Source organism: Sturnus vulgaris, chromosome 6 (genome assembly GCF_052056855.1).
Source record: "Sturnus vulgaris isolate bStuVul1 chromosome 6, bStuVul1.hap1, whole genome shotgun sequence".
Classification (NCBI taxonomy): domain Eukaryota; kingdom Metazoa; phylum Chordata; class Aves; order Passeriformes; family Sturnidae; genus Sturnus; species Sturnus vulgaris.
In genome coordinates, this window is record NC_142248.1 from 16,957,836 (window position 1) to 16,972,131 (window position 14,296).

Consider the following 14,296-nt stretch of genomic DNA (forward strand, 5'->3'; position numbering starts at 1 on the left):
TGACTTCTCTTGTAACAACTGCAAGCAGTTGTTAATGTTGCTGTGAAAACATCTGGCTTAAGAAATGACAGAAAGAGAAAACAGAGTACACAGAAGCTAGTGTCTGGTTCTGGTGTTCTGAATAGCTAGCTGCATTACACAGCTAGTTGATAGGATGCTTCCCGACAGCAGTAGTGCTGTAGAGATTTAAGGGATGCACAGAAATAGAGACTGGATGTTATTAACTGATGTTGCCTGGAAGTCAGGATAATATTCCATCAACTCCCATGCTATCATCGGCTCTCTGTCTAGTTTGTTTTAGAAAAGCAAAGAGACGCAGACGTGAAAGAAGTGATAGAAGTAGTAAAGTAGTCAGGATACAGTTAAATTGCATGAACATATGACAGAACTATGTAATAATGTGATTAATTTTCTAAATAGCACTAGAAATATTCTACGAATGTCATGGACTATCTGTAGCAGAATATAAGTCTTCTTCATCCTTTCTTTCCTTGTAGATTTCTCCTCCCCCTCCATTTTTTACATTGTAGTGAACACATTTCACCCTTTAGAATGCTGTGATTTATGATTCTAAATGGTCTTCATATTGGCAAAGGTAAGAAAGGTCATATTACCACTCTAATTAGCAAGTTAAGCTTCATAAACAGGCCCTTATTTCGTCAGTGATGTTATTTAAGCCTAAGGTCAACCTTGAGAGAAGCTGGCTCGGAAAGATCCCTGGCAGAAAAAAATGTGTCTTTCTAACAAAAATAAACTTCTGTCATGAAATTCAATTTACATGCTCTGACTGAATCTAGAATCTTTCACATATCACCAAGGTTCCTGAATTTCAAATAAAACACAGAAAGTCTGCACTTCCTTGTTCAGCTTCTCTCAAAGTTGGTGTTTTTCAATAGCAAGGCATCAATGGATACACCATTACAGATTATTGCTTGTGACAAGCAAATATTGACTATGACAAGAAATAGAACCTATACTCTGGTTAGCAGTGAAAGGTCATTAACAGCAGCTTCTGTAACTTATCTGCAGTTAGGCTAGCTAGGCCATTCACAATGAGTCATCAAATTGTGGCTTTTCAAATCAAAAAATGAACAAAAGCCCTGGTAAGAAAAACATTTTCCCTTCTGATAAAGTTCTCTTCCTTAATAAAGATTTTTTTTAATATTTTCATGTATTCATATCAATATATTTTAAATGCAAGTGTTAGCCTTTTTTTTTCCTCTTTGGGGAAACTCTTTACTATCTGACTTAGCAGTTAGTATGTCTCCTCTACTGGAAGAACAATCTAGGTGTTTAAACTATATTTGCAACATATGGCATATATCATAGCACATTTTCTTGGACCTTACCGTTTATTTAGGGCAAGCTGATTCAGTTTCTCTTCTCTTAATTTTCGCAATGATACAAGCTATCCACACAGCATCGTTCATTTCGTGCACAAAGGAGATCAGAGGCAAAATATGCAAATGCAAGAATTTTGAAACTCAGGATGATTTGCTTGAGTAAAACAAAGTGATTCTTCTCCAGGCCAGCTTTGATATACTAAGCTTTTACTGTTTCACACATGAAACTGAAGCAACAATAGGGAAATGTTCACATCACTGGTGAAGGATATAATCCCATGTACTATTGAATAACACCTTTGAATTCCCTTCTGTGAAACTTTGTCCAGTAAACTTGTTTTTGCAGTGCAGCTTAAAATCACTATTAAAAACCCATCAGTCTTGAAAAAGATTCATAATAGTTGCTGACTTTTCCTTCTCTTATAAAGCAAAAACTTTATATTAACACACTACTATTATTGAAGCTTTTTAAAATAAATTCTATTATGTTGTTTTTACTATGTATGTACAAAACAATGTTTTTCTTTATAGAAATCAAAATATTAGGAAAAAAGCTTTAATCTATGCAAAAAACACATTAACATCATTATTTTACAAAAAAGATATATCAACATCTTTATTAAGAGAAATGTGAGAAGAAAATACTATGGATCTAATTAGATACAAAATCAAAGATAATAATAGAATCCAAATATTCTACACTTATATTACCTGGCACAATATGAGATGTAATTTCACTTAATTTTACAGGTGGAAATATTTTGGACCTGTACAAGATCCAAAATTTTACCTCATTCCATTTCATGGAAGAAATTTTTTTAAATTAGGGCTATCTTGAGCAAATACAGTAAACAATAAACACAGTAAATAAATCTTGAATAAAACCAAATACCTAAAGCAAATATGGATAATCAGAATTCACAGTGATGGAAGGAAGAAGTCTTAATCAACAGAATTACTTTAAAGAGTTGTAACAGCAGAAAGTTTATTAAAATTGATAGATTTAACAAGGCTTAATTGAAACTTTTGAAATAATAATCAATGATTAGTGATCCAGTGAGAATACCTATTTTTCTAATCAAGAATTGCTTGAAGAGTTATTATTGAGGTACTACTCGGTACTCAAGCACTCACCTCTTTTATTCACTCACACAACAGAGCTGCATTAAAGACGGGGCCAGTTTGACACCTCCTAAATCAGTCACCTAGGATCCCATATAGTACCCAGAAAGATTCTTGACATTTTTGAAACTTTTTTCAAAAGTGTCAAGAATTTTTAGAAATTAATTTTAGAATGTTTTTTGCTACATTGTGTCAAAAAAATAAAAGCAAACAAATAATATTTTTTTTTTTTTTTTTTTTTTTTGGAATCTACCATCCAAGTTGACACATGGGTGATTCAGCCATCAAGTCGCTTGTAACTTCACCTCTGCCAGATTATCTGCAACTGTTTCCAGATTTGGTAACAAAGTTATTAAAATAAAGATTTCCAACAGATCTGCAAAACTTTACTAGCAAAGCAAGTAAGGAGCAGCTCACAGCTCTTAGAGAAAATGTTTAGTGTCTGCAAATTTAAAATGTTAATATTTTTCTATGCACTTTAAAAAAATCTCACTTTTAATTAATTCTAGTATATCAAAGTAGTTGATAAAATAAAGGAAAAATACAAAGATTTTAATGAACATTTGGCACACAATCATCGTTAACTTTCCACAAAAAAATAACAAAATAAGATCTTATAAATCCCTATTAGCATTTCATCCTGTAATGGTTAATATGAATGCAGCAAAATATCTTTTGCTCCCTAAGTGTTCTTCACAAAAAGGTTGCCTTGTTACTAAAAATGCAAGCATAATATACATGATCAGACTGAGGTGTTCCAAATTCTAAGCTCTACTTTTCTCAGCTTTGGCCACATAGAAACTACAATGTATATTGATTTTGATCTCTTGGAAAGTGCAACAGAAATGGATTTGCATTTGAGAAGACAGGCTGGTAACTTGGAATTTAATACTGACAGGTGAGGGTTAACTTTTTTTTAGTCTAAATGTTAACTAACTGTATCAATATTTCTATACATTCTTCATAAGCTTTCAAATTATACAAACTACTGACATTAAGTATCTTTAATATGTGTCAGGTGTATAGATCTCCTGAGAATTTTCCCTACACAGAAAAGATGAGGCAGTGAAGCCTCAATGAACATCAGATGGAGTCTTGGGAAATGGGAGTCATTCGGCCTTGAGCATTCTAGTGAATCATCTGTGACATTAGCATTAGTGTATATTCTGAGCTTGATGATCCTTGTATTCCCATTTGTATGGCCTACTGCTGATATAGTTAGAAAGCATGTTAAACTTCCAGTGCTGTAAATTAATTTTGCATCTTCTGTTTAAAAGGTTTGCAATTTGCAAGTTGAAATTCTACTTTTTGTACAAGTAATTTTAAAAGATTTTATTTAAGTTGCAATTCTTCTGTATTACTTTGTTATTAAAGAGATTTCAGATTGTTGCAATTGTGTCAGGGGAAGTTGGTTTTCTGGCACAAGGTATTAGAGAACATGGTTGAGTGCTGAAGTAGCTGAAATACTCAAGACTGACAGAGATGTTTGCTGTGGACTAAAAACAGCTCAGACGTGTGCTGACTACTCAGCTCACTGAGGAACTAGCACTTGCTTATTTGGATAAAAGCCCAGTAGAAGGAACAAACTCGATGTTACTACTGAATCTTTCACCTGATGTTGCTGATGTCTCTACTGTTCCTTCTGCTGACCATAGCTGACACTCCTGCCCAGGGATGTGACGTGCCAGAAGTGGGAACTGGAAAAGGGTGGTTACAGCCTGGTCATCAGCTCCTGTTTACAGCTGAACCCGTCTGTGAGACTGAGACTTGACTGACAGCAGGTGTGCAGTGACTGGCAATCAACAGCTCTGTGTGCCTCACACCCAGCCACCACCAAAAGCACATCGAGCAGGTCTCAGTTTCCTTACAGCCTTTTGTAATTCCAATGCATATCCCAGTACTGAATTACTTTAGACGCACCCTGAGGTGTCACATATTTGCCATTTGCACTTCAGAACATCACTGTAATTTTCAGAAAACGTTTCCAAAAGCTACCCAAGCACATCAAGTATTCAGGTAGAAAGTATCTGCTGAAATTAGGACATATATTCTCTTAAAATATTATCTGCTACACATTTTTAGATCCTCCAGTACCAAAACCACTATATCCAACTAAGTTATAGACAGAAGGAATGGTCTGGTGATGTTGTCATGACATTAAAGACAGAACATAAATTTAAAACTTTTAAAAATGTTTAGATTTAAATATTGAGAAAATAAACCAAAATACTTATTGAGGCATACATTAATACCCCATGTTTTCTTTCTGAATCTTTTAAATTGTATTTATGTTACCAATTTTTTTTTTAGATAATGATTTTACTGTCTATAGACATCTATGCTTATTATATAGCTACACTGTTATTATGTGTCATTTGGGAAAATGTACATTTTGTCTGTGAAGTCAAGAGACATAAAACTTTTAGCTAATTTTCTCTTATTAAAATCAATATCTTCAAAATAACTGCATGCCAATTTTATTTTTCATCTCCTCCATGCCTGCAACTCTGTTTTAATTTTTGGAATGTGTAGCTAATGCACCTGGCAGCATTTGGCTGTGTGGTCAGAGCACTGCCATGGGAACTGAGAAGAGGCAATATTCACTGCTGGATTTCAATATGAATCATACCCAGTTAGTACAGCATGGGACTAGAGATCAGAAAACCTACTTGCTGCATTTTATAAAAATCATAACCTCACTAACAAATTCACTATTTATTACTGAAGATATTAATTCTCATTTAGACACCAAAAAACAGAGCATGAGCAGAAGACAAATCCCTACAACAACCACCAGTGTGACTAGGAGGAAATAGGGAAATATATGCTTGGGTATCAATTTAGGATTATTGCATCATCACAAATCCTATCAAAAGGCTTTTCACTCACTAGCATTCTAAAGCAAGATTGAAGAGTTTTGCCTGACTGTAACAAATTTGATGTTATTTCTGAAGAACTGCATCAACATCAAATACTGTCAGAAATATAACTGGGGGGAAAAGAAACTAACAAGGAGTTAGTTAGATCTATCCTAGAAGCTAAATCAGTCATGAATATGATCAATCTCACAGGCATTTTCTAACAATCCACTGGATTTGTAACATTGTAGTATATGCACTGATTTATTTTTGAAATAGCATTCTTAACACTTATACTGTACAAAGAAGCAGTAGAAAAGCATGATGCTGAGTTCGTGTGGTATAATACTGCTTTGATTTTAACTGATGTAGGCTGGTCTAATATGAAGCAGCTTGTTAAAGTGCAACTTTGTGCGTATAATTACATATATCCCATTGATATGATATCACAATATATCCATACATATGTCATACATACATGTACTATAATTATATATTGTTTTACAAAACATCTCTGAACTTTACTGATCCTACTGATTTACATCTTTGTACAAAAAAAAATAAGATTACTGCCTATTCTATAGATCTATGTTAAATAAAACATTAAAAATGTCTCAAAGAAACCACCAAACAACATACCATCTCACGAGCAATGTCAGGACCTTTTGGAAGAATATTCCTACCTCAGCTACCTTCAATTTGATAGAAAGAATTCTGCCTTCACCTCTGATTAATCATGATGCAAGTCTTCATTGTTTATTGTTTCGTCTGCAAAAATTCTACTTGCCTTTTCCTCTTTCTGCTCCTATTTACCTGATGTAGTCTTCCAATACACAACAACCCATAAAATGTATTTTTCCGAAATTATTTATTACAGTTGGGTTTTTATAAACTTCAAGTAACTCTCATTAAATTAAACATACCAAATTACTGAAATGCTTCCCTTTCCATCTAATCATGGTGCAAAGAACTATTTCATGCCAGGAGCCTAAAATACACATTCACTGCTAAAGAGAAATTATTACAAAGTTATTGAAAGGCTGATATAGATATCAAGCAACTACTCCAGTATGTTTGAAGGTTAAAAAAAAAGACTTCACACTACAGTCTGAAGCAACATCTTTATACTATGGTAAACCATCCTGCCTTAAAAAGAGGTTGCAATTAATTGCACAAGATTTATTTTTTTATTTTATAAAAAATAAACACAGCATATCACAGCACCTGATGCACTGGTAATTTTTTCATATTCTAAATCTGTCCTTAATATGATCCTATTTTCAGAGTGAAATAGTCCTAAGCAAATAATGACCATGAGTAGTTTTGCCTATAATGACAAACTGAGCAAAAATATTCATAAAGTTGAGAACACATGCAGGAAGCAAAAGTGGCAGTTGAATGAGTGGATATAAACTAAACGACATAATTTAAAAAGAAGGACACTAAAAGTTCTTAGAAACATAAGTCAGGATAAATTTGCAACATTAAGTATGATTTCTACATTAGAAAATGAAGGAAAATTAGAGTGATTGTGAATAGTTGTACTGGTGATAGCCTAAAGTTTAAGAAACAAAAAGCAAGTCTATTTGAAAGACTCTTTTTAAGGAGAGGAAAAATGTGGTTTGTCACATAATTTTTGTTGTACAGTTAAAAGCCTTAGAAGTATAGACTGCTACACAACTGTACAACTACAGCAATAGGATCAGAAGGGGGAGATTTAATACACAATTATTTATTATTTAATAATAAATAGATAAACAGATACAGAAATATTTAACTCAAAAATAACTGAACTCCTAAAGCACACCAGCTCTCAGAAGCAATTAAAGTTTTACATAACATTATTCTTTATTTTTACCCATTTTTTTAAGGAATTGACAGACTAATGAACTGCTGTGTCATGAATTGCAGCACATTTCAGTGACAATAGACAAAATGTTCAAATTAATTTGAAAACAATACAGTGGAATACACACAGGTGTTCAAAAAGCATACAGAATTTGTGCCATCCCTTAAAAAGGCCCTCAGGAAGATTCCACTTATTTGATCTCAAGGCATTTCTTATTCTTTCTATACTTTTATATAAATTCACACACAACTCACTGCAATTAGTTTCCACATTTTCCCAGTTTTTAATTAAGCACTGCTAAAGAGTTCTCCCTAGAAATATCTTTCATTATTATTTGGTATTTGGACATTTGTTGAATATATTTGTTTACAGGTATTGGTCTGGTGGGTATTTTATAGGAGATATCTGTATCTGAATCAAGCCATAGAGATCTGTGCTACAGAATATCAGCATGCATTTAGAAATTAACTATTAGATATAAAGTTGGACTATTAAGAAAAAATTATTTTCACATCTCCACTTCATATGCTCTTTGTTATGTCACTTGAGATTCACAACTAGGATCACAGATTTGATGAAACATGTATTAGAAGCTTCTAAAAAACCCTAGTTTTATGCCACACTAATCCCTGATAAACTGAAATTATTTAGTACAACTCTTCAAATAGTTTTTAAGAAGTAGGATATAATTTTTATATTTATATTTGACAACAGTGTAAATGATTGGGGGAAAAAAAGAAAATATAATTCACACTATACCTGACAGTTCACATTGTAAAACTGAGATTACTTCCCATCTCATTTGTAACATCTGAACAGCAGAAGACCTAATTTTCAAGAAGTATAGATAAGAATGTGTATCCACAATAAATATGTGTATGAGCCACTCAATTGTCTTGATTCTGAGCAGCAACTGAATACACAAATGATCCTAAAAATATCTGTAAACTCATTGTGTAAATTTACATACATGGACTAGATCTTGAAAAAGAAAAGCCAAATATTCTTTTCTGGGTCTTTGCAACAACAATATTTTGCTATTTTAATATAACAGATGACCACACTCAGTCTGTGGAAGAAAACAGTTTCCCATTCCTATGTGTAAATTTTTAGATAGTGAATGGAGAGGTTTATCAGAACACTTAAAGTCTTTAAGATAAGCTGTTAAAAGAGCAAAAGTTAAAGAAGAATCAATTGTCACTCAGAAATGAAGGCCTAGTAACCAGCTGTGGAAAGAATCACACATACACTGATACATGCACAAAGGCATATGTACACTTACACCCAGACACACCAGCACAAACACTATTTAGATTTATAGAAAATTAGGCAGAACTTTGTTGACTTAATGAATCACCTCAAAAAAGAAACCAAAAAAAGAGATCTCTATTAAAATAAGGAGAAACTCTTCCTATTAATAGCATGAATTTCAGGAAAAATTGCAAAGCAATAGACTTAGACTTAGACTCTAGAGTTACCACCATAATTTGGACTCTAGGATGGCAAACGACCTCAACCATGTTCTCGGTTACTGTTAGGAAGTTACTATTTAGGTGTTTCTAATGGAAGAAGGCAAAAGCTCTTTGTTCCAAGGAGACCACCTCATATTTGAATAATTCGGCAGCAGTGGGGACTTGTGAATAATTTCCAGAGAGGAGAGGACTTTTTCAATTTATCATAGCAGTAAATTCCTAGTAGCTTGGAAAGGCTCAAATGAGAATGCTTTACACTCACTCATTCACATTAAGGTCAACGAAGTTCTTTCTATATGCCTCAGTCTGTTATTTCAAAATAGTGCTTTTACTTAAATATGTATTCTCATCTAATGCTGCATAATGTCAGCTACATTGATTTCTCATGTATTCACACCTTAGGAGGGGGTAACAAATAAACAATATGGGAAAATAATCTAAACAAACAGGAAACCAAAACACAGCAGTATTGCATGTTACATGCAACAAGTGCTTTGCTTCTCCCTTCCATATATGACACACTGAATATCCAGTGCCAAAACCAGAAGGAAGCCACCAACTAGAAAAATAGATAAACAATTCCAAGCATTATTACAAAAAAAGAAAACGCCAAAGATTTCATAACAAAAACACAACAATAGGGTAGCAGCGTAAAAAAAAAAAAAGTGTGCTTATATATTTATGTTTATACTAAACTTACAAGCCAGGGAAAAACTCAGAACAGAAATTACACTCTATTAACAATACCTTCCTTGAAATGCTGTCATTGCATGTAAAGGCTTTACACAAGCATTAGGACATATTTGAAATGAGTACTGAAGACATACTACTACTAGAACAATGATAATGTTGTTATCCTCTTCTAAAGAATTTGTTCTTTAGGTGTTTTGCATTCTCACTGCTGCCAAACGAATCAAATATAAAGAATGTTTTGGAACAGAAAGTGGCAGCAAAAAGCTTTCCATCATATCTTATAAATGTGCCCACAAGTTGCTCCATAGAAGCAAATGCAGATTTCATCATCATGCATTAACAAGCTTCTTGACCTTTTATATGACGAGAAAATATAAAAGTGAGGCACAAAACTAAACAATGACTTAGATCTGTAAGACAAAAGAGTCATAACCAACAAAAAATTGAGGACAAAAGGACATTTGTCTTTAAGATAACAAATAATAATTTAAGCAGATTTTTAAGAGTTCATTCTCTTGCTCTTTCAAAAAATGATGCATATCTTTGAATTAAAAGATATCTAACCCTATTTTATACATGAACAAGAAAGAGCTATCCCCAAGACCCTAAAATAGCCTGGATAACTTCTCCCTAAAGATTCAAAAATAAAAATATGGATATCAACATTTTCAAAGGAAGATTCAGCTGCATAAGCCTATAAAACATTCAGTAGCAATCCAAATTTCCAGAAAATATTTTGATTTGGAGAAGATCCTAATTGATTAACAATTTCACTGGAAGAGTTCTTAAGGACTACTGTACTTTATGTTTGTAAGCACCAACACTGTTTAGGCAGCAATAAAAGCTGTAAGAAAACATTCCTAAAGGTGTATATCACGGTAGCACTCAGTATCTAATAAAGGTTTCCTTTCTCAGTATATCAAGAAACAACAATTCATCCCTTGCCCATGAAGGTGAAGGAAGTTTTATAATGGAAAGGAGACAGCAGTAACTGATAAAATTGTTTAGAACAAGAAGTAGCTAAAACTTCCAAGACAGAAATCTAGTCCATTCTCTCCCCTGTAGAAGATTTCCTTGCACTACGTGGAAGGAACACTTCTGCATAGTCCTCGTTTTGCTCTTTCCTTTTTTGGCCCACACCTCTATTTAGCACTTTAACCATTGGAAAGAAGTGCAGTAGAGGTACTCTGGCATGAGAATGTATCACAGCAGCAGAAATTGCCATCTCATATAGCACACACAGGCTACCTATGAAAGGGCAAAGCTTCTCACTCCATCACTGAGGATGACTGTTCAGTCAAGACAACATCCTAGAAAGTGAAAGGATGAAGGATACACATTTAAAGCTCCAGTCTTGGATTAAAGGCTGGAGTAGTCTGCTAAAATATATATCTCTTAAAAGTGTTGTGGAGGGGAGGAATGTTTGAAAAGATTTTTCATTGTCATTATCCATTCCCCCCACCCCTCCATGAAATTCTCTGAGGCTTAAAAGTGCTAATGACACTTCATCACACCTAAACAAGTTACAGCAGCAGCCATCACCTCACTCCAACCTTTATTTCCTGTAAATATCTTACCCCAGCCTCTCACAAATCAATCTTGTAATTTCTTACTTTGGGAACTTATAATGTTTTATTCTAGTGACTTATCCTTTTAAAGTTGAATCAGCTCTAGAGGAGCCTGTTTCTGGAACATTATTTTTGATAAATGCAAAGTAAAGATAGCATGGAAAGAGGAGGGAATACACACATTTAATAGTTTTCCATGCTAGTTACACAACAACACACTCTTAGTCATGCAGGGTAAAAATAAGGAGACACAAGATGAGACATGAAAAGGATGTTATCCTCTTCCCAAAAATTAGTATGTACACTACTCGCTTAAAAGTCCAAATTAGTTGTCATACTAGATTTGTGTAAAGCTTTAGGAAAGAATGGTGTGAGGGCTCTTAATAGAAAATTACACCAAGTGGAGGATATTTCACTAATTAACACCCCTTCCCAAAAAAATCCTTATGTCCTTTAAAGACAAGCTTCTTTTAAGCAGAGAAAAGACCCCAAACATTTGCAGAGCCCAGACTTCAACATCTGTTGGTATTCCCTACACACAAGTGTGCTTCTGTGTGCATGTTTATCAGAAGAGGTCATCGGGGGCTTGCTTGGTTTATTCATCATTTTAAGACACTCCTATTTGCAAAGCTTCTGTTAATGTCAGTGAAATCTAACCCAGACAGAAGTTTCAGAGGTCACATATTTGGCATGCTACATTTAGAAACCCAAGTACAAAGTTGACGGGGACGCTTCAAACACAGGGGATTACAGCGGAAATAGGTCTCCTTATACCAAACTGGCTATTGAGCAGATTCAGGCAAGAACACACCGAGACTGCACGATGCTATTAAAGCTCTTATTCTTGCTTTATTTTATCCACTGACTAAATCAATTTTGCCATTTGGCAAAGCCCAGCACGGAAATATCACTTCATTTTTAATACAACAGAAAAGAAATAGATAGGAGGCACAAAATCATGTAGTACATGACCTATAAAAAGCAGATACTTACAGTTCGTAGGAACTGTATTTCATCTTCCCCTCCTTCACCCCCTTCAGCCATGGCTCTTGAGGAGTCAGCTCTGCTGAGGCTGATCGCCTCCACCGTCAGCTCACTGCGCTCTGTACTGCTCCTCTCCTATCAGTATTAGCATATAGCTAATCCACAGCCATATAGGGAGCTCAGCTAACTCCACTGCACTGCAGACTGTCAGTCAACCCCCTCACTGCCAGAGCCAACTGCGCTGCTTTTCCAGCTCACAGCAAGCAATACTCTCCCTTTTCTCTCTACCCTGGAGGCAAAATCCCCTACTGTTAAGGTATTGCAGAAAGCATTATATGCATCACTAGGTGTTGATTTTTCTCTCCCTCCAGATACTGTCTGGGCAGAACAACAAAAATGGTGAAGTGTTAATAAAAGCAGAGCCTGAGCTTCCATTTTCACAGATCAGGATAGCCAATTTTGCACTGAAATGTATCAAATTCAGCAATTCTGAACCTACTGATTATGCAGCAGGAGGATGTAATCCTGATGATCACAGGACAAGCTGATTTTGACAGCAGGTATTTTCAGCTTGCTTACAATAATTTCCATTTCTTGCTTCTCTGCATAAGCAGCTGCAAATCTGATTTCCAAGATGACTTCATGATCTGAACCAACTATGTGTAGTTATTTGTGCTATTATTTATACCTATATCCTAAGGACTTCAAGGCTTTTATCTGTACCTTTTTAGAACTACACTTGAAAATTTATACAAGATGTTACATATTTACTTCAGACTCCATAAAACACAGTTATGTTAAAATAAAACTTAAAATAACTTTAAATTCTAATTCAATAATGAAGAAATTTGCTATTAATGAAAATTGCTGTTTATTACTTCAATATGAGCAAATTATGATGGGAAAAAATTGAACACTAGAACAAAATTTAATTAAGTGAGGCGAGGAAAACAAAAAGGACACAAGGAAACAGAAGAAAGCACCAAGGAGGCTCTAGCCAGCCAATTCACTGTGTGATCTTGAATCTTGTGATAAGATTGCATCCACAGCTTACCCCTACATTCAACCCCTGAGAAGAGTTACCCAAACTTTGTGCACTTTCTATTTAACTTGATACATTCCCTCACAGGCTACCATGTGCATACAGCCTTTTTCTCAATAAAAACACATTTATGGTTTACAAAGAAAAACATAGGTACAATAAGGGAATAATATCTTTTCTGGGGTCACAAGGATGAGTGTGGCACACTGAAAACTGAAACTACATACTCTGTGCCCACAAGCTAATAAATTCTGAACAACTGTCCTTCTGCCCCCCAAATTAATAGTGTTCTGATTTTGCACTAATTAAAATAAGCATAGTCACAAGCCAGGAAATGAGATGCCCAAGATTTTCTCTCCTTGATGGGCAGAACTCTAAAAAATGGTTTTTTCCACTCTGTCTTATTACCCCGAGAAAATCCATCCAAAAAATAATGCCAATCACATTACTCAGCAACGGGCAATTTCAGGTCAAAAGCAGCTCAGAGGCCTTTAGCTGATACAATCATACAGACTCTCCCTGCCAGTCCATCCTCTCCCTTTTCCCCACCCTGCAGTTTTTCTTGGTTGCTATGAGGAAGAGAAAGAGCTTTGTGCAAGGCAAAAGCAATGGGGCAGAAAAATGTTTCCCTGAAGTGCCAGGAAACTGATATGGTTGGCATTTGAACATCCATTTTTGTGCTTGGGGCTTTTTTTGTGGTGTTTATTTTAACTCCAGACATCTTTGGATCAATGCTTTATATCTCATTCCTCATCAATAAAAAGAACATACTGTAACAGATCTTCCTTATGGAATACTGTTATTTCAGAAAAAATAATGAGAAGTGGGGAAAATTTGCCCAAAAAGAAAGTGTGTCACTCAGAGATTTCACTAAAAAGAGAAGGCAGTGAGGCCTACTATGACACATACTTATCCATACATTTATATTCTTTTCTAATTTACATTCTAGTGGAAGGTTTCCTTGACCAGAGTAGGTGAAGATAGGAATGTTGGAACTAGAGGATTTTTAAGGACTCTTCCAACCTAAACCATTCTATGATTCCATTATATGCACAATGGATTTGATACAGATATTGCATGGCAAAAACTACAAATGTAAGGAAAGCTTTTCTGTACCATCTTAAACAAAACAACATTTCAAGTATACTACTTTACTTTGAAAGATTATAAGTAAGAAATGACTAAAAAAAACTGAGAAAATAAGCTCAAGTGCTGAATTTCCTTCACAAGTGGAAATCAATGTCATTTAGTATATGTGCTGCCCAAATTTTATTTCAGTTATGCAATAAGATTTCCAGATAGTAAGTTCTGAACATGCAAAGCTGAGATTAATCCACCTGAATCAAATGAAAAGGGGAAAAATAT

The 14,296-nt window shown here is 34.6% G+C and overlaps 1 protein-coding gene across 1 annotated transcript in view; it reads right to left on the reverse strand.

The window, feature by feature from the left end:
• The window catches only part of RYR3 (ryanodine receptor 3), a 192,487-nt gene extending 180,437 nt beyond the window's left edge, over positions 1 to 12,050 (reverse strand). The window contains exon 1 of the mRNA XM_088167194.1: positions 11,899 to 12,050. Within this exon, the coding sequence (XP_088023320.1) occupies positions 11,899 to 11,949 (51 nt within the window). The 5' untranslated portion in view covers positions 11,950 to 12,050. The remainder of the gene's footprint in view (positions 1 to 11,898) is intronic.
• Between the last annotated feature and the right edge of the window lie 2,246 nt (positions 12,051 to 14,296).